This window comes from Arachis stenosperma, chromosome 6 (genome assembly GCF_014773155.1).
Source record: "Arachis stenosperma cultivar V10309 chromosome 6, arast.V10309.gnm1.PFL2, whole genome shotgun sequence".
NCBI classification, from domain to species: Eukaryota; Viridiplantae; Streptophyta; class Magnoliopsida; order Fabales; family Fabaceae; genus Arachis; species Arachis stenosperma.
In genome coordinates this window covers 145,300,559-145,321,632 of record NC_080382.1, presented here as the reverse complement: position 1 = coordinate 145,321,632, position 21,074 = coordinate 145,300,559, and the positions used below count along the sequence as shown (strand labels likewise).

Sequence of the window (21,074 nt, the reverse complement as noted above, 5' to 3'; positions counted from 1 at the left end):
TGCAGCTTTTAAGTAACGTCCAAAAATAATAAATTCTAATGTAATTAACATTTCTCTTCAGTTAAAGTTAAACTTTAATGGAGTCTTGTTTATTACAAAATAATCCATCACAGTGTTCAACAAAGTAGATTTCCGTTTTGATTTAGGCATTCCTAGATGAGCAGAGGGAAAGGCTTGTGGTGTTCACTACTACTCTTAAAGTTGCTCTTTCAAACTTGTTGCAATGGAGGAGCATGTAGGCCTTCCTCTTGCGGCAAAATCACCAACATAAAACATCCTTTCCGGCTCAAGGATGATCCCGCAAGCTGTGGGGATTCCAGGTACGAGTTGTCTTGTGAGAATAACAGGACGCTGTTATATCTTTTCCCTGGTATAAGCTACCATGTGCAGGCAATAAACTACAATAACTTCACAATCCGGCTTGTAGATCCCGCCATCTCAGACTCAGGGAATGACTGCTCCACCCTTCCCCGATATTTTTTGTCCGCTAGAAATTTCAGTGACAGCTATGGCTACATGGATATCCCCAAATACAGTGAACCATATGGAACTATTCAAGAACGAACTCATTATGATGTAGTAAGAATGTTCGAGAACGTGATCTTTTTGAACTGCAGCTATCCGATCAGGGATGATCCACGATTCGTGGATGCTGCTCCTTGCGTTAAAGAAGGAGGCAATGTTTATGCTGTTCTTGGAGACATGGACGTGGGTGAATTAAGAGATGAGTGCCGTGTGAAGATGGTTGCTGCCTCATCCTTTCTTGTTCCACCGAGATCGTGGGAGGATTCATTCTTCATCTACCAAAACTTGTCATACGCTGAAATTCATAGAAAACTCAGTTACGGATTTCATCTTTCTTGGATGATCGGCGGTGCTTGTTCGTCTGCCTGTGGCCAGCTGAGTTCTTGCTTCTTCAACGAAACCTCTCCAAATCTCATCACTTGCCGAGCGGATCGCTGTTTCACTCCAATAACGTTCAATGAATGCCGTAAGAAAATTAAACTCTAAACATTATTTCCATAAAAAAAAAAAAAAAATTTGATACACTCAATGTAAAATATTACACGTGTATCTAATTACATCAGCAAAAATAATCATTTTTTGTATCCAAGCGTAAATTGTCATTAAAAAAATAAATATAATTGTAGAATTGTGTAAAACGTTTTATAATATTAAAATTAAACTTAAAAAAAAAGAGTATAACCTAATCACATTAGAGCCAAAGGTCAGGCCAAGACTGGAAAATCTCAATATATGTTTTCATTTCCTCCGCAAATTAAAATGTTACTTTTATTCCAACCATATATTGTATTCTAGTGAAAAGAAAATAATGTTTGTTTGTTTAACAAAGAAATTTGTGTGTGTTCAACTACCATTGCCGGCTAATACATTTTTATTGTGATTTAGGTGACGTGTCAAAGCTCCAAATCATTGCAGAGGGTATGAATTTTATCTCTTACATAGAATTGTTCTCTTTTTTTTTTCTGTCATTTGTTTTTTCTGAAAAACTCATAATAAGGCGAGTTGATCGGCATACAAAGAGGGTAAAGTCCATGAATCAAATTTATGAATAGGAGACTAGGAGTATAGGACTATAATCAAAGACCAAAAAGGAAAGGATTATATTTGTTCTACATACAACAGAAAAATATAACTATTTTGAACACTATTGAAAAGTCTGTATATTTTATGCAAAAAATGTTATATTTCATATATTAAAATGTCTGTTTTTTTTTTTTTTACTTTTTAGTTTGAAACAACTGTATTTTAGTTTGAAACAACTGTATTTATACTACTTCTTATGGGATAGATGTTATATCTGTGTACTTGTAACTGCAAAAATTTATATACAATTAACAGTTGTATTTATATAAAGTTAATATTTAAAAATTGTTAAATAATTTAATAAATTCGACTAAATTATTATTTAATAATTTTTAAATATCGACTCCATATGAAAATAAGTACACGAATTTTTTCATTTATAATATTTATATATTGTATGTTATTGAATACTTTTCTATTTTACACGTAGTATTACTCCTTAAATCTATCGATTATATACTCTGTATTTTAAATAAAATATTAAAATAATAACTTATACCTACTTTTGCCCGCTCAATACCTCAAATTTGAAAATATAACTTATACCTATTTTTTAACATTTTATCATATATATTAATTTTAGTAAATTTCTGGTATTGACTTAAATCTGTAATATCATACATGGAAAATAATTATTGACCTACCGCTTCAACATTAATCCGCTCTTACATAATTACTTATATATATGTTCGTTATATCTCAATTAGCTCATCTAGATTTAAGAAAATATAGCTTAAATGGATATAATTATAAATACGAAGCAATAAGGAATTTAGACCTTAAACATGACATAATACAAAGCAATATAATATACTGTTGCTTATTACTTCAAAGAAGTAGTTGTTACTATTTTGCTTCAACTAACGGTAGTTTACTGTCTTTACCATGTTTCTAATGAATTTTCACTGATTGTTTTCTACAGATTTTGCATATGGATTTTTGACAGGTAAAATGTCATTCCGTAGCGTATTATTTAGAGTTGGACGATTTTATTTTCCCATACAATAATATTCTCTTGGGATAAAAGCGAGCCGGTAATAAATATGTTCTTATTAATGTTATGTGCATAAAATTATATATGTTAAATTAAATTAAATAATTTTGTTTATTATTTCTGTGGCATTACCGTTTAAATTGGTCTATATTTTTGTATTTACATAGGATTTTACAACAAAGTGATTGTCAGAGATACCGGAGAAAAAATTTCTGGAAAAAAAAATGTAGTAGCTGCTATTAAGGTAGGTGCATTCATCGGACGGTTTCTAGTGCCATACATGATGGTCAAATATGCATTAGGTGTTATGTTTTTCTTTGCACTGTTGATCTACACATATCAAAAAAGACATATATCAATCTATGAGAATATTGAAGGTTTTCTACAAAAAAATACCCTCATGCCAATAAGGTATTCATATAAAGAAATAAAGAAGATGACATCAGGTTTTAAGGAAAAGTTGGGAGAAGGAGGATTCGGCTCAGTCTACAAAGGACGGTTAATAAGTGGTCCCTTTGTAGCCATAAAAATGTTAGGTAAAGCAAAGGGAAATGGCCAAGAATTCATCAGTGAAGTTGCTACAATTGGTAGAATACATCATGCCAATGTAGTGAGGTTGATTGGATTCTGTGTCGAGGGTTCGAAACGCGCTCTTGTATATGAATTTATGCCGAATGGTTCTCTAGATAAGTTTATCTTCTCCAAAGTGGATAGTGTATTATTGACTTACCAGAAACTTTTTGAAATATCTCTTGGTGTGGCTCGTGGTATAGCTTATCTGCACGAAGGTTGTGACATGCAAATTTTGCATTTTGATATCAAGCCTCATAACATTCTTCTTGACGAAAACTTCATTCCTAAAGTGTCAGATTTTGGTCTTGCAAAGCTTAATCCTCTTGATAACAGTATTGTAACTTTGACAGCAGTAAGAGGAACAATTGGTTACATGGCTCCAGAATTGTTCTACAAAAATATTGGAGCAGTATCTTATAAGGCTGATGTCTATAGTTTTGGAATGCTTTTGATGGAAATGGCAAGTCAAAGAAGAAACTCAAATCCAAATGCAGAGCATTCGAGCCAATTCTACTTTCCATTTTGGATATACGATCAATTGGCTCGGAAAAATGATGAGATAGAGATGGAAACTTTGATGCATGAAGAAACGAGTGAAGTAGCAAAAAAGATGTTCATAACTGCACTGTGGTGTATACAATTGAAGCCAAGTGATCGTCCTTCAATGAATAAAGTGGTGAAAATGTTAGAAGGGAATGTTGCAAGCATTGAAATGCCTCCAAGGCCTTCATATTATCCAAATGATATGATTCACAGGGATTCTGAGATTAATTCAGGAGTAAATACTTTAAATAACTCTTCAGGTTTTGATGAGGAGGAAATTACAACCAATCGTATGTGAGTGTTTTCTGGTTGATGACCAAAGGGATTTGCTTTTTTGCAATCTAGTTTCTTATTAAGTAAAAGGACAAGTATAACAAAGCAGAGGTGATATTTTTCTACACTGTTTTTATTTATATTATGTGCGGCACGCTTTTGTTTATTAAAACCAATTGAATGATAATTTGATCACTTCGTTGTGAGCATGTGCGTATTAATATTGTTATTTTGATAAAATAAGTTAAATATAAGTATATAACCTTTGTTTAGAAAAATGTTATTAATTAATGCCCCTTTCTTTAGAAGAGTGATATGTTCTCCCGCAAGGTGTTAACTGAAGTGCAAACAAAATGAAATATTTAGTATTCCTGCACAGAGAGTCTTGTGTGGTGTATAACTCGTCTAGTCTAGTTAGGGTTAAACTCAGTCTTAGTTTGAGATGGATGAAATATATGTCAGTTTTAAGAGAACTGATAATGATGAGTACCTATAAATGTATTTTAACATTAAAATAAGTAAGAATACATAAAAAATTAAGAGTAGTATATATTTAGAATGAATAATAATGTATTTTTTATTAAGTTTTTTTTTTTTTTTTTTTTTTTTACATAAAGTATCACGCTATAAAATGATTATTGCTTTGTTGACCTGATCTTTTGGTAATTGTCTCGCCACATTATCAAAATGATTTAGTTATGGCTGATATTGTACATAATTGATCAAACACGTTTTATTTCATTTGATTAAATTCTGATTTATAGATATATTTGGATTGGATTATAAGTAACGAATCATTTAGTATATCAAATAAATTGCAGTAGTATATATATTTAATTTGTTCTTAGACATCTGATTATAGGAAAAACATAATGAAGTTATCAATCATTGAAATATTTGTTATGTGTACTTGTGGTTGTCAAGACATGATTTATAATACAACATTTGAAACTTATTTTGCGAGACTTATTATTTCTGGTATGTACTTATGTTCGTTCCCACTACGGATTGATGTGTTTAGTTAAGGTTTAAATTTAGGGGAAAAAAAAAAGTCTTGACCGTTGCAGCAAGCCTTAGCTTGCAAACGCTGGAAGATCTACGTTATCGGATCTAATTTATTGCAAGCTCTATGCATCAGTATGACACATATTATATGTTGCTAAATTTTATATTTTTTTTTTACAACGTTTTACATGTCACTTATTATATGTTGCTTTCTTTCAATTCACAAATCTTGCTTAGTACCTACTGCTATTCCAATTTTGACACGGATCTTTCCTTCATTACAGGCCATTTATTTCTTGATGATATTGATATTGATATTGTCAGTCTGGAATTGCATAACTATTCAATGTTTACTTGTCAAATACTCGCTAGGCATACAAAATCTGATTTTTATTTATTAATCAACGTGTTAAACTGTTAATCACAAACAACTAGTCATCATATTTATGGCACGTATTGTCACACAAAAAGAGGAAGAAAATGATAATTCTATAACATATTGACAACGAGTAGTTTAGGATAGAAATTAATTAATAAATTATTTATGAACCTTAATTTTTATTCCTTTTTAGTTTTTATATTACCTTAGGAAAAAAGTGCTCAGGTTTTATTGACGGTGGCTTATACCTATGAGAGTAAGGGATCGCAAAAGACTAGAATGGAACTATACAATAAAGAAAAAGAACAAATATGTATAATTATACAACCACACATAAAATAAGTCACAAAATCAAATAATCAATCATGGATAATATATATTAAAATATAAAATATATAAGTACACATAAGAGTTAATCTAGAAAGACATTATATTTAAGACAAACTTATTTAAAAATAAATTATATGCTCAGGTTTGATCGGGATAGACTTATTTATTTTTGAATGTGTTATGAATATAAGGACATTATATTAAATTTTCACAATACATTTAAATTATATAAGTACACATAAAATAAATTATGAATACATCTAAATTAAAGTCATCTTTCAAAATTAAATGTATATAGAAAATTAAACCATATTCTAAGATATGATCATAATAATATGATCAAGTAACAGCACTAAAAAGTTGAGAATTGGGTAAAAAGTTAAAGCCTAATAAAACTCTAAAGATTTTATTTAATTCAAAATGATCAGATTGTCATTCAACTGGTTTTAGTAAACAAAGGCTTACAATATATAATTGGAAACCCAACTTCGGTAAAAATGTCTCGAGCTGGAATAGTTTCTTTTGTTGGATAATCTTCATTGGTTATAATTGTAAGCAAGTTTGGTTTGTTCTCTTTATTGCTCTATGTATGATAATTATATTGGATTTACAATTTTGATTAATGAATAATGTTGGCTAAACAAATAGACATACGTACACACGTACAACTTCATTATAAATTGCAATCGATTTAACGTGAAGTTGATGACGGCTCTGAAGTATCAACTTTACAGTGAATTCGACTTCAACTGAATTTTCATTATAAATTTTACTTAATAACTAAGAAACAAGATTGTAAAGAAGTAAACCATGTTGGTCTTCAAGCAGAAAACTTTAACAAGGAATTGGATGTACTTTCCTCCTCAAAACTCAAAACTTGAAGACACATAAGAATTATTTGAAGCATCTACTCCTGATGAGTCAACTTCAGAATCTCTTTGAATCACATCATTTGGACAATATGAAGGTTTTGGAGGCATTTCAATACTTGCAACATCTCCTTCTAACATTTCCACTACTTTACTCATTGAGGGACGATCACTTGGCTTCAGTTGTATGCACCACAACGCAATTATAAACATCTTTTTTGCTAACTCACTCCTTTCTTCATCCATCAAAGTTTCCATCTCAATCTCATCATTTTCCTCAGCAGCCAACTGATCATATATCCAAAATGGAAAATAAAATTGACTTGAATGCTCTGCATGTGGATTCGAATTTCTTCTTTGGCTTGCTATTTCCATCAAAAGCATTCCAAAACTATAGACATCAGCCTTGTAAGATACTGCTCCAATATTTTGGTAGAACAGTTCAGGAGCCATGTAACCAATTGTTCCTCTTGCTGCAGTCAAAGTTACAATACTATTATCAAGAGGATATAGTTTTGCGAGACCAAAGTCAGAGACCTTAGGAATGAAATTCTCATCAAGAAGAATGTTGTGAGGCTTGATATCAAAATGCAAAATCTGCATATCACAACCTTCATGTAGATAAGCCATACCACGAGCTACTCCTAGAGCTATCTCAAACATCTTCTGATATGTTAAAGATATTCTATCCTCTTTAGAGAAGATATATTTATCCAAAGAACCATTCGGCATGAATTCATATACCAGAGCATGTTTTGATCTCTCGACATTAAAACCAATCAGCCTCACCACATTGGCATGATGTATTCTGCCAATTGTAGCGACTTCGCTAATGAAATCTTGCCCGTTACCCTTGGCTTTACCTAACATTTTTACGGCTACAAAAGGCCCGCTTATTAACTTTCCTTTGTACACTGTACCAAATCCTCCTTCTCCCAACTTTTCCTTAAAATTTCTTGTCATCTTCTTTATCTCTTTATATGAATATCTTATTGGCACGAAGGTGTTTCCTTGCAAAAAATCTTCAATGTTCCCATAAATTGATATATGTCTTCTTCGGAATGTGTAGATGAGAAGTGCAGAAAAAAATATGACACCCAATGTGTGTTTGACGAGTATGTAAGGCACTAGAAATCTTCCTGTGAATACTCCTATCTTAATAACAGCTAACACATCCATTTTAGAGAAATTTTCACCAGTATCTTTGCCTACCACTTTGCGAAATCCTGTATAAATATATATATATATATATATATATATATATATATATATATATATATATATAATTTTCGTGAAACAAGTTATTTATAGCCATGTCCTAACCAATACAAAATGAACGTTTGTTTTTTTGGCTAAGGACTATATTGCTAACAGTAATGTTATTCATCCAAGGATGATTTAGTCTTTAAATAGCCTTTATATCTAACCATTTTATTATATTAATTTTTTAATTATTCATGTTTTCTAATTTTGAGAAACAATTTTCAAGTTTGTTTAATTTAAATTAAATTGAATATATATTTCAAATTTTTGTAAAAGAATGTGTAAAACTTACTATTGGGTGTATTTGTTTCAAAATTGTTAACGTCATAGGATATGTTTTAAGGGCAATTTTTTAAATAAATAAAATATACATCAATTTTATCTGATTACCCATTTTTGAAAATGAAGACGCAAATATATTTTTTTATGAATCTATAGAAATCGCTATTGACAGTAGCAGATTAAAAGAGAACGTAAACCGCTACTGGCAGCCGCGATTTACGTACATTGGGAGATGAACCAGCAGCAGTTTTTGTAGAACGTTGTTTGGGCATAAACTGCTACAGGAAATAACGATTTATGTGTGTTTGATGTTGAACGTAAATCACTGGAGACAATAGTGATTTACGTTGAATGTGCTATCAATACCCAAGTGCTTAACTCCAAAAGTGTCTAGTATGTGAAGGGCTTCCAATTTGAAATGGATCTTTCATTGTGGTAACGCTCAAGTTTCTCTCATGAATCAAATATTCACGCTTCTACTTGGAATAACGCCTCTCATTTTAGACGTTAACAACGTCCATTTTAGAAAGAAGGTAGACTCGCAGGCATTATTCTTGGATGGCGCCCTTTGAGTTGGGCGTTACCAACGTCAAACTTTCTTTGCATGCTTCATTGAGTGGCGTTAACAACGCCTTCAACATGCATGCTTCATTCTTTGATTCACGCCATTAACATGCATATAAGCTTCATGAATTAACGTTAGTGTATGCATGTTTTTTGCATTTCATTATTAATTAATAACATATGCATGCATACTTTAATCATTAATTCACTAATAATGCATGCATAAGGCCTTAAGCATGCAAGCACTAACGTTAATTTATGAAGTTTATATGCACGTTAATAGCGTGAATTAAAGAAAGTTTGGCGTTGATAACGCCCTACTCAAAGGGCGCCAACCAAGAGTAATTACACCTGCGAGCTTACCTTCTTTTTAAAATAGACATTGTTAGCGCTCAAAATGAGGGGCGTTATTCCAAATAGAAGCGTAAATATTTGATTCATGAAAACTTGAGCGTTACCACAAGGAAGCACCCATTTCAAATTAAAAGCTCTTGATATATTAGATATTTTTAAAATTAGGCACTTGGACATTGATAACACATTTGAGTAAATCATTATTATCTCTAGCGATTTACGTTCAACATCCAATACACATAATTTGTTACTGCTAGCAGCAGTTTCTATAAATTCGTAAAAAATACATTTATATCTTAATATTATTTTTAAAAATGTATAATTAGATAAAATTGATTTTTATTTTATTTATTTAAAAAAATTGCCCTTAATTTTGCATGTCTCGGTAGTGCATACATGCAGAGACACAAAAATAGATATAGATAGCGAAATAATTTTATTTTTATATTTAGAACTGTATGCGTTTAGTTATATAAAAATATTTTATGCACACTAAAAATTAAATATCAAATAAGTTATTATATTTTTGTATATATTTATTAATATTAATTATTTTTTTTTCAAATAGATAGTCAACCATACAAATTATCAAACCTTCTGTTATAGTGAATGAATAATGAAACATACAGTAAACAAATAATCAAACTTATTTAGTTGTATAATATATTTTTTTTATAAAATATCAAATACATAGTATTTTTTATTTTTTATATGTCGTAGCCAAGTATTAGTGATTAATTTTTGTATACATATAATATAATTTAGACAAAATTTAAAAGATATCTTTATCACATATTTAGTTAAAAAGAACAAGGTTGTGTAAACTTCTTGTAATTAAATATTGTAAATTAAAAATATTCTTAATTTCTCATCAAAATTTCAGCTTTCATATCCAAGTAAGAGTCAGATTTTATTGGCTTTTAAATATTTATTTTCTTTATCTTTTTTAAAAAATCTCTTTTTAATAAATAAAAATTATTTTATATTTGGATAAATTTAAAAAAAAATTAAATATTACAAACATCTTTTTTTTTAAAGTAAGATATGATTAGCTTTTAAAAAATTAAGTAATTTAATTTTTTAATACAAATATTTTTTTAAAAGATATATTTAAATAGGTTTAAAATTAAATAAATTTTTTTCAAAAAAACCAATCTGATCTAACACTAATTAAAAGTAGAAAGAAAAGGTAAATGATGATAATTGATAAGTTACACATCATAACATGACAAAATCTAATCATATGAAACTACATGAGATCTTTCAAAATTATACTACTACTCAAATAAAGTAGCAGCAGATTGAGCAGATGGTTTGTCAATCAACTAGCAGGTTTCCAGTGTTGGAATGAGTTTTTAAAATTTAATTTGGATACTTGGCAATATGGTTTTGTGCTCGTACATGTGGCTTAGCTTCAACCTTAAAAAAATCTTCTGAAAAACAAAAGACCCTTAAAAAAAATATCTGTTAACAAATCGGAGAGATTATTGTGTTTTGACTTTTGAGTTATATGTCCCACGTCGATAAATTAAATTAAATAAATTTATAGTATCTATATCTATATACAGTATAGTATATCCACATATTATCAATAGCATATAGATACTTTTATAGTATATTATTATAATATTGAATTTACTGTCTCTTATACTTTTGATGAATGAAAATTTACTATTTTATCACTCATAAAAAATAAATATATAAGTTAAAGAATGAGATTTACCTTTCAAAATTCCATATGCAAAATCTGTAGAAAATAGTCAGTAAAAAATTAGACACATGATAAAGATAATATACTTCCATTAATGTAAAAGAAAATAATAACAAATAGCAAATAACTTTTATGAAGTGAAAACTAATAAGCAACAGTTTATTAATTTGTATTATTTTATGTTTGAGTTCTAATCTTCGTAATGCTTAGAGTTGAATACCTAAGCTAATTTTCTTGACAAGTAAGTGAATTAGACAATCTCCAATCTTAAGTACCTCAATGAATTGGATAACTCCCAATTCTAGGTACACAACACTCACATACTCCTCGCACTTTTACCACATCTTTCTTCAATTACAATCTTTAGGGTTTAAACCCTAAATCTTTGAGGTGGGAAAGGGGAGGGAGAGTATGCCAGGTGAGTTAAGGCTCATTGGCAGGTGAAGACAATTTGACGAATATAGTTCTATTTATGTATGATTTATGGACTTTTTTTCTTATTTTTATGCAACCCAATCTGACTTATGGGCCTTTTAAAAAAGGAAAACTATAAATAGACAATAAAAATATTAAACAATGTGAATAATAGATATATTAGATGTTCATTTTACTAAGTGTACGGATAATTATTTTAATATTAAGATTTAGGTAAATAATTTAAAAGTGTAGTGTGTTTTTATTTAATTGGTGGTTGTTCATGTTGTTCAAAATAGTCATTATTTACCTAACACTCTCGTAAAAAAAAAGCCTAAAAAATTAAAACAACACCGGAAGGGATAAAAATTCATACCTTTTCCAATGATTTGGAGCTTTGAAATTTTTCCTAAATCACAGTAGAAATATATTAACTCCCTAATTTTGAAGATAGCATAAATGCAAAAATAATATTAAATTCAAAAAGAGAAAAATGAGCTAGGATTTACATAAACCTTTTAAGTTACAAAATTACTCTCTAAACCTTTCAATGTAGGATTTCTAATGAAGATACAAACATATAATACAAAGTATTAATAAACCTAATAATTTTTATAAGCTAATAAATACATCATAAAAAAATAAAAATGGATATTTTTAGAAAGAATCTAAAATTATCTTATTTAACTTAATATTTATAATTTTATGCATATAATATTTAAGATTACATATTTATTACATCTGATATTATGTATTTATTTTAAAAATAATTAATAAATATAAAATAAAGTAATTTTGAACTTATTCTTACTGAGACTAATTTTTATTTTTTGTAAATATTTCTGTTCTAAAAAAATACAAAAAAGTTTATATTTAAGACAAACTTTTATATAAACAGAATTCTTTATTTATTGTCTTTATATTTCTATTTCGAAATTCAACCTTTTTTCTTTGAACATAGTCATTTACTTATGGAAAACAAAAATAGAAGTAGGAAGAAGGTTCCCAATAAGTATATATACTATTTATCTTCTATTTTTAACAAATGAGAACATGAGATACTTTTTATTTGATGTATAATTTTCTATTTAAAATAACTAAATTTTTATAAAAAAGATTAATTAAGTGAATAAAAATAAAATTTTAATCAGCTTTATTTAACGAGGATAACATAATTTATATATGAAATTGATAAAGTTGTCAAATGATTTAACTGATTTTGACTAAATTTTTATCCAACGACTGTGAGTTATCAACTTCACGTTAAACCAACTGAATTTGAGTTTTCGCCAAAAATATAAAACTTACTGCATTGGACTCCCGTTGGACTGCCACAGCCTTCCGTGCAAATGAGTCGTTGAGCGGTTTCGTTGAATGAGCAATAATTGAGCTTCCCACAAGTAGATGCACAAGCACCGCCCAGCATCCAAGAAAGATCAAACCCGTAGCTGAGCCTCCTATGAATTTCACTGTATGACAAGTTTCGCTGTGCGGGAGCAAGAAAGGATGAGGCAGCAACCATCTTCACACGGCAATCATCTCTTAATTCAACCGCCTTCAATCCTCCAACGACAGCATAAACATGATGATTACCTTTTTCAATGCAAGGGGCAGTGTCCACGAATCGTGGATCGTCCTTGATCGGATTGCTGCAGTTCAAGAAAATCACGTGCTCGAATACTCTTATTCCGACTTCCTCCGTTGTCGAGCCATTAACAAAAACTCGATCTTGAAGGGTTCCGTATGGTTCATTGACGCCTTGGGAGAGCAGGAAGTTGGGTACGTAACTGTCACTGAAATTGGAACGGGATAAAGAATAGCGAGGAAGGGTAGAACAGTCATTCTCTGAGATGCCGGGATCTACAAGCCGGATCGTGAAGTTGCTGTAGTTTATTGCCTCAACTTGGTAAGTTTTACCGGGAAAAAGATATAACAGCGTCCTGTTATTCTCACAAGACAACTCATACCTCGGATCCCCACAGGTTGCGGGATCATCCTTCAGCCGGAAAGGATGTTTTACGTTGCTGATTTTGCCGCAAGAGGAAGGCCTACATGCTTCTCCGTTACCCTTCTGATTCGCTGCGCAAGTTAAAATTTGTTGCAATAAGAGTAGTGATGAGCAGAAGAGGGCTTTTCGTCTGCTCATCATGATTGATGTATGTGTGAGAGATGCTACACAAATTTGTTGAATACCCTGGAGTATAGACCATGTGGTAAGGGCAAAACTGTCTTTACATTAGTCAATAGTGGTATAACATTGACTTGGAATAAAGCAATTTGGTCTTACTACGTATACTAATTTCTCCCCTGCATCCGTTTTTTCTACGATTTATAATTGTGTTGTTGGCGATTTCTATGAAAAAGTTTGTTATTCTGTCAAGTGTCAGCAGAAACAAAATTTCTCCCTTAGCTTGCTTGCCGCAAACGACCATGCCAGCATTAATGCTGCTGCTGCTGCTTGTGAGTTTGAATCTGAGCATAGGAATTTGCTATCACGATGGGGATGGTGACGATGATCCAGTTCCATGTCCCGTGCGTGTGTACTGTTCAGAAAACAACACCAATATTCTTGAGCTGCCTGGCTCTTCTTCTTCAGTGAAACTCTCCGTCGGTTACATTAATTACACATCACAAACTTTAGAAATTTATGATCCCAAAAACTGCCTTCCAGAACTCTTTCTCACACTCAACTACTCATCATTTTATCCTTTCCGATATATTAAACATTCACTTGATTTCGATAGTTATGATGATTCTCTAGAGCCAACAAACTGTACTTTCTTTGATTGCTCTTCAGTTGTGCCTGCAAACATCCTCATCGGAGATATCTACTACGAAGAATATCTGTCATCTTGCCTGATTTACAATTCCTTTGATGAGGACGATGTCGTCGAGTCCAACCTTATATTCTGCACAAAATTGGCCCGTCATGTCTTGCCGATTTCCGTATGTAACTATCGGACACAGTGGAGTCCATCATTATACTTTGGGTGGTCAACAAAAACTTTTAAGAGTGGATGCTTTCTTGCTTGCAACGAATCCAACAAGGGAACTCAACTCTATAAATCCATTTATTTACCCCTTACAGGTCACAAACTTAAACTTGGATTAAACACCATTATTTTGCCAGCTTTTACATTGACTTTTGGATAAATCCTTTTTTCTTCTTATTACTAGAATAAGTTATTCTATTTGCATTGGATAGACAAGTTTAAGCATTTTGTTGTGGACCTAATATGATTGATTTTAGTAGGTATATATATGATATATCCATGACAGTGTCTATATAATTTTAAGAATATTTTAATTTAAAATAAATATTGTAAAAATTGAAATAATATTTTTTAGTTTAAAAAATAAAAATAAAAATTATGACTATAATTTTAATAATATTTTTTAAGAGTTGCTAAAATTATATAAGAATAAGTAATTACTATAACTATAGATATAAGGTGAGTTTTTTGGTGGCATAGTTTTGAATGGCTAAAAATAAATGTGTTGACTGACAAATAACAATGTGTTTATAATGGCATGCAGGTGCAGCTCTCCTGTTCTCAACACTGGCTGCCTTGTATTATATATATTGCTATTATAGAAACAAAGGGGAAGATCAACAAAGAGTTGAAACTTTTTTGAAGGACTATGAGGCATTAAACCCAACCAGATTCTCTTATGCTGATATCAAGAGAATTACTAAGCAGTTTAAGGACAAGTTAGGTGAAGGAGCTCATGGAGCTGTCTACAAAGGTAAATTATCCAATCAAATTCTGGTTGCTGTAAAGATCCTCAATAACACAGACGGAGATGGGAAGGAGTTCATAAATGAAGTGGGAACAATGGCCAAAATCCACCATGTCAATGTGGTCCGCTTGCTTGGCTACTGCGCCGACGGATCCCACCGCGCTTTAGTTTATCACTTCTTCCCCAATGGTAATCTCCAGAGCTTCATCGCTCCGTCCACCGACAAAGAAACCTTCCTTGGATGGAACAAGTTGCATCAGATTGCTCTCGGCATAGCTAAAGGGATTGAATATCTTCATCAAGGTTGTGATCAAAGAATTCTGCATTTCGACATTAATCCTCGCAATGTCTTGCTGGACGAAAGTTTCACTCCAAAAATTTCAGATTTCGGTTTGGCTAAGTTATGCTCCAAGAATCAAAGTACAGTGTCCATGACTGCAGCGAGGGGAACGTTAGGATACATGGCGCCAGAAGTTTTCTCCAGAAACTTCGGCAACGTATCTTACAAATCCGATATCTACAGTTATGGGATGCTGTTGCTTGAGATGGTTGGAGGAAGAAAAAATACAAACGCCAGTCAAGAAACATTTCAAGTTCTGTATCCGAATTGGATACACAATTTGCTTGAAGGAGATGATACATATATTCCTATCGACGATGATGGAGATTTTAGAATTGCAAAGAAACTTGCAATAGTGGGACTGTGGTGCATCCAGTGGCACCCGGTGCACCGTCCCTCCATGAAAAGTGTAGTTCAAATGCTTGTTGAAGGAGAGGAAAGCAAGTTGAAAGTGCCGCCAAATCCTTTTGAATCTGCAGCTGCGACTAGTTCAAGTGCAATTATTCCAGCAAGATTCTTGAATATGGAATTGGAAGTAATCCCAGAAACAGACTAGTTTTATTTAATAGTATATTATTCGGACTGGATTATAAGTAACGAATCATTTAGTATATCAAATAAATTGCAGTAGTATATATATTTGTTCTTAGACATCTGATTATAGGAAAAACATAATGAGGTTATCAATCATTGAAATATTTGTTATGTGTACTTGTGGTTGTCAAGACATAATTTATAACACAACATCTGAAACTTATTTTGCGAGACTAATTATTTCTGGTATGTACTTATGTTCGTTCCCACTAGTTTAAGGGTGAAATTTGTTGATCACATAAATTATGAAAATTATTTTAAGTTAATTGTATGTTATGGTGAGATTGGTGGCATGCATGCAGTTGAATATTAATAGCAGAGAAGGAGAAACACAAATAATACTAACAAATTAAATATGTAATTTTACATGCTAGTAAGTTTCATATGGTAATGGTAATTAGAACAAATTTTTGCTAATTCATGTGTTTCATTATTACTTTCTCTCTTTACATGTGAAAAAAATACTACTCTAAGCCTATTGAGCAGATTAAAACAATCAGCTATACATGAGCTAAAATAATTATTTGTAAATTTATTTGTAACTTTACTAAATTACGTCAGATAATTTTTTTCCCCTAAAGTTTTAAAACTAAAATTGAATTTACGGTAAAAAGAATTGTCCAAAACTTTTGCAACGCTAGCTAAACTGCTAAAGTAGATAGCGATAAGGCCCCACTGAATATAATAATATCCTTACTCTTGTTTTAATCTTTTAATTAATAGAAAAAAAAGTTTAGGTTAGTCAATATGTAACTAGTAAAAAAAAAGAATAATTTTATATTATTAGATAAAATCTTACATCATTAAAAATATAATTAATAACTATTTGATGATTATAAATCACAAAAAATATTTACCTCTAACACTCTTCTTAATAAAAAATTGAAAATAGTAGAATTTTCAATTTGGATAATGAATGCTGGAATAATTGCGTAACTATTCAATGCTTACTTGTCAAATACTCGCAGGGACATACAAAATCTGATTTTTATTTATTAATCAACGTGTTAACACAAACGACTAGTCATCATATTTAGTCATCATATTTATGGCACATATTGTCATATTCACAAGCATTTCGTAATGCATAATTTGGGGTAGAAATTACTTGAGAAATTGTTTATAAACCTCAATAATCTTTATTGCTTTTTTATTTTATCAATTGAAGAAAGTGCTGAATTTTCAATAAAGAACTTAAGAGACGTACTAACTAAGGCATTTGAAGAAAAGGGTGCAGCCACACAAAAAGAAGGAGAAAATGATAATTCTGTAACATATTGACAAACATTTCCTAACGTGTAGTTTAGGATAGAAATTAATCAATCAATTATTTATGAACCTTAATAATTTTTGCTTCCTATACTATATAGTACAGAAGTATAATCTATAATAACACCCCAATAACATACAGCAAGTGCAAGTTAAATGCCAAATAATATATTATCTTGAATGAAACTAGTCTGCTTCTGGAATCACTTCCAGTTCCATATTCAAGAATCTTGCTGGAATAATTGCACTTGAACTAGTCGCAGCTGCAGATTCAAAAGGATTTGGCGGCACTTTCAACTCGTCTTCCTCTCCTTCAAGCATTTGAACTACACTTTTCGTCTGGTCGTCGCAGATTCTTCCAACCCACCACCGTCTTCTGAGTTGTGTTCGTCGCCTGGCCTCTGTCTCCATCACGATTCTGCCCCCCTCTTCTCAAACTGCTCAGAAGAAAAACCCATCTCCATTCCAGTTTCCTTCTTTCGAGTTCAGAGAGCAGAAGCCCAACCAAGAAAAAAACCTTAGACTTGGACGGTCAGTTCACTGCTAACTTCTTCTACGTTTTTTATTTATGCCATGTTCAATGATTATTTGATTACTGAATATTTGAATGTTTTGTGTTTTAATTTTTTATTGAATGATTATTTGATTACTAATGAGCTCTAGTTCTGCTGTGTTGCTATTTTTGTGTGTTGTGATTTTTTTTGAATGAGCTTCTGCTGTGGTGCTGTTTTGTGTGTTGCTGTGTTGTTTTTTTATGTGTTCTTTATTTTTTATTAACATGCATCTGAGAGATATCACCACTGTAACTTAACTACTAAGTATTGTAGTACTTGATTTTAGTTATGATTTTTTAAATTTCTTGATTCTTGGTTGGCATATTTTCTACAGTTCTCTAGTATTCTCTTGGTTGCTATTCTTGATTCTTGATTTTTGTTATGATTTTTTAATGCTTCTATTTTTTCCTGTTCTGTACTTGAGTTGATTCTGTTCTTTGATTTTTGATTCTTGATTTTTCACTGCATCTATTATGATTCACCATAGCACGCTATTTGATGTTATTTCATATACGAGTGTTTCATTTATATCATAATTAGTAATACAACTCTAAATATTTGAAGTTTGGCTAATTATAATTCATAGAGCATGTTACAAATCATTTTTATAAAACTCAGAAGAAAATTGAAAAGCTGCATGCCTATTGAAAGTTGAAACCAAATTAATAATACTGTTTTAACTCTTTCCTAGTAGTCAATAGCAGAAATAGGCATTTGGTTTAAATATGCATGTAATGTTACAAAGAATTTGATCCTTGTTACTTATCTAGCTTAAATTTGTATTGTTTTTACCTTCTTGACTAAACAGATTTTTGTCTCTCTTAATAACTTTTAGTTTATCACTGTAAAATTAATGAGCAAACAAGAGAGTTTTAAGGAACTAAGACAGCGATAAAAGAAGAAAATACTTGCTATTTAATTATTTGTTGATTGTCATTATCAATCTTATATTTGGTTTAATATTTCTTCAATGTCATTATCACATGTTCTCACAGTTTTTGAGTGGATGTGATTTTGGATTTTACTTATTTGTTATTTCTCTACTTTGGTCTTTAGATTTCAGTGGATATGCTTATATTCAATTGCATAAAAAGATAATATGTTGTTGCTTACCAACTTTTATTGATGGCAGAAACTAGGAGAGCTTATTTATTTATTTGTTTGTTCATTTATTTTTTGTTCCTTTGCTCATTTTGTTTTCATTCATTTAAGTTTAAATTTTGAGGGAGCTAATGAAGGTTTCCAAATATACTCCATTTTGGTCAAATTTGGATCTCTTTTTGTTTGAATCTAGTTAGGCCACTTTCGGCATCTCATTACCGATTTAGCACACAACTGGAACTAATTTTTACTAGGCAGTATTGTATACCCTTAACATAAGTGTTCGAAAATTTTCTGGGTTTATTCATTTATTTTTAGCTCAACTTTTTCTTTAATAAACTGGATATTCTGGCCCTGGCTGTTATTAATTTGGCTAACGTTGATTGAAGATTTGGTTTCCTTTTATTATTCTCATTATACAAGTGGGAAGTAGTTTTGAATTTTTTGCAATAATTTTGTACATAGTGGTAGTTGAAGGGAATAATTGTTGTTTTTTTTTTCCCTCATAAGATGAGGCAAGTTGTTTCATATATAGAATCTGGTCAATTGAAGCTTAAAATTATGTTCAATAGTTATTCTGTCTTGTTGCATCCAAAAGTTATACTCTTATTTGTAAATATGTAAATGTCTTAATTGTTTATTTATTTAATATTATATGACATTATGTTGATCACTTGCAGATTCTGCAGAGAAGCCAACATATGTTAGGTTTCTTGTATCAAACTCTGCAGTTGGTTTTGTTATTGGAAAGGGTGGTTCAACCATCACTGATTTTCAGTCACAATCTGGGGCACGAATCCAGTTATCACACAACCATGAATTCTTTCATGGGACTACTGATAGGATTATCATGGTATCTGGTGGAATAAATGAAATCCTAAGAGCTGTTGAATTTATTCTATCTAAGTTGCTCAGTGAGGTAATTTATGATGTCAATTTGATTGGTAATGAAGAAAATGAAAACATGTATTACAATTTTTTTTTCCTGAAAGTTATTTACCTTGTGTCATTAGCTTCAAAGTGAGGATGAAAATGATGTTGAGCCAAAAACAAAAGTGAGACTCATTGTTCCAAATGGTTCTTGTGGTGGTATAATTTGCAAGGGATGTGCTACCATTAGGTACTATTGCTTTTCCTCGTTAAGTTATCTATTTACAATTTTTTGAAATATGTACAGATAAAAGTAGTTGTTGATTCTATCATACTACTATGTCTTAATTTATGATTCTGGGTGTATTGTGATTTCATGTGGTTCTTTGATGTTCCAAATTTTATTTCCTTTTGCTCCCCCTAAATTATGTCAGAAAAGAGAGAATTCCTAATTGTAGGACCCTTTCTCTTTGTTTTTAAATTACACATGATTGGTGATGAAAGCTTATAGCATAAATTCTTGCCTTTGGTCAGGTCATTCATTGAAAAATCTCAGGCTGGAATTAAGATATCTCCTCAGGATAATAATTATTACGGACTGAATGATAGGCTAGTGACACTGACAGGAACTCTTGATGATAACAAATGCTTCAATACGTGATGTACAGTTAGATTCTGCTCATGTTCAGTTTTCTAATTCTAGTGATGCTCAGACTTTACTTGAAAAGGAAGAAGAAAATACTAATTCTAATATCCTTCCTACAAGTGTTGATAGAACTGAAGTATCGCCATCACAAGTTGAGTATGAAGATCTTGAAAGGGTGCTATCTCGAGATCTTTCAGGCCTAGATTTGTTTGACCAAAACAATGAAGTTACTGATGAAAATAGTTTTACTTTTAACCCAAGCCAATTGACTGGGAAAAACTATGCTCCTTGCTCAGACTTATGTTCATGGTTTTTGATTGTATTGGCTGATATTGATCTATACAAAGTTATTCTTTTTCTTTCTTATTGTAACTTCTTGTAATTGAAATTGCACTTTTTTCTGATCTTTATATTAGAGAAGTATTGGTATTCTGATTCAATGCATTAATAGAAGTCAAATTATCATAAGAAGACCAGCCAGAGATTTTGGATGGTGAATTTTCTGAACAAAAATCCTATATTAGATGGTACAGTGGCCTCAGAATTAGAATGTTACAAAGTATCAGTAGCAAGTCCAAATCAATTCATTCATTTCTTTTGCATCAGAAGATGCACAATCAAGCTTTGAAATGACCTCATCTTACTGCCTCATCTTAGAAGTAATTAAAATTCTCTACCAGTAAAATAATATTAACCAGTACAAGTAGCTAACACAAGTTCATATATACTTGTAATTGTTTCATATAACGATACCATATATGCATTTACGAAAATGATCTCATTTTATGTCCTTTATA

General features: G+C 31.0%; 4 protein-coding genes across 6 annotated transcripts; 3 read left to right on the top strand and 1 right to left on the bottom strand.

Annotated features, from left to right (window-relative positions):
• Positions 1-72: 72 nt before the first annotated feature.
• LOC130936025 (rust resistance kinase Lr10-like) lies at positions 73-4,096 on the top strand. Of its 2 annotated transcripts, XM_057865996.1 has the most exons (5): positions 190-320; positions 428-991; positions 1,411-1,443; positions 2,531-2,554; positions 2,770-4,096. In XM_057865996.1, exons 1-5 carry the CDS (start codon positions 293-295, stop codon positions 4,014-4,016), a joined length of 1,896 nt encoding a protein of 631 aa, XP_057721979.1. In that variant the 5' UTR covers positions 190-292; the 3' UTR covers positions 4,017-4,096. The 2 variants fall into 2 exon arrangements, with proteins under 2 accessions (XP_057721978.1, XP_057721979.1); XM_057865995.1 differs by having other exon boundaries at positions 73-991.
• Positions 4,097-6,218: 2,122 nt separating this feature from the next.
• LOC130936815 (rust resistance kinase Lr10-like) lies at positions 6,219-13,329 on the bottom strand. Of its 2 annotated transcripts, XM_057866972.1 has the most exons (5): positions 13,130-13,319; positions 12,471-13,045; positions 11,539-11,571; positions 10,761-10,784; positions 6,219-7,800 (listed from the first exon to the last, which is right to left on the bottom strand). In XM_057866972.1, the coding sequence occupies exons 1-5, from the start codon at positions 13,309-13,311 to the stop codon at positions 6,569-6,571; spliced, it is 2,046 nt and encodes a 681-aa protein (XP_057722955.1). In that variant the 5' UTR covers positions 13,312-13,319; the 3' UTR covers positions 6,219-6,568. The 2 variants fall into 2 exon arrangements, with proteins under 2 accessions (XP_057722955.1, XP_057722954.1); XM_057866971.1 differs by having other exon boundaries at positions 12,471-13,329.
• A 179-nt stretch (positions 13,330-13,508) lies between these two features.
• LOC130936816 (rust resistance kinase Lr10-like) lies at positions 13,509-16,003 on the top strand. The gene is made up of 2 exons (XM_057866973.1): positions 13,509-14,250; positions 14,700-16,003. Exons 1-2 carry the CDS (start codon positions 13,518-13,520, stop codon positions 15,797-15,799), a joined length of 1,833 nt encoding a protein of 610 aa, XP_057722956.1. The 5' UTR covers positions 13,509-13,517; the 3' UTR covers positions 15,800-16,003.
• Positions 16,004-17,253: 1,250 nt separating this feature from the next.
• On the top strand, positions 17,254-20,685 carry LOC130932489 (protein BTR1-like). Its single transcript, XM_057861819.1, has 4 exons — positions 17,254-17,637; positions 19,442-19,680; positions 19,775-19,881; positions 20,166-20,685. The coding sequence occupies exons 2-4, from the start codon at positions 19,612-19,614 to the stop codon at positions 20,290-20,292; spliced, it is 303 nt and encodes a 100-aa protein (XP_057717802.1). The 5' UTR covers positions 17,254-17,637; positions 19,442-19,611; the 3' UTR covers positions 20,293-20,685.
• Positions 20,686-21,074: the final 389 nt, after the last annotated feature.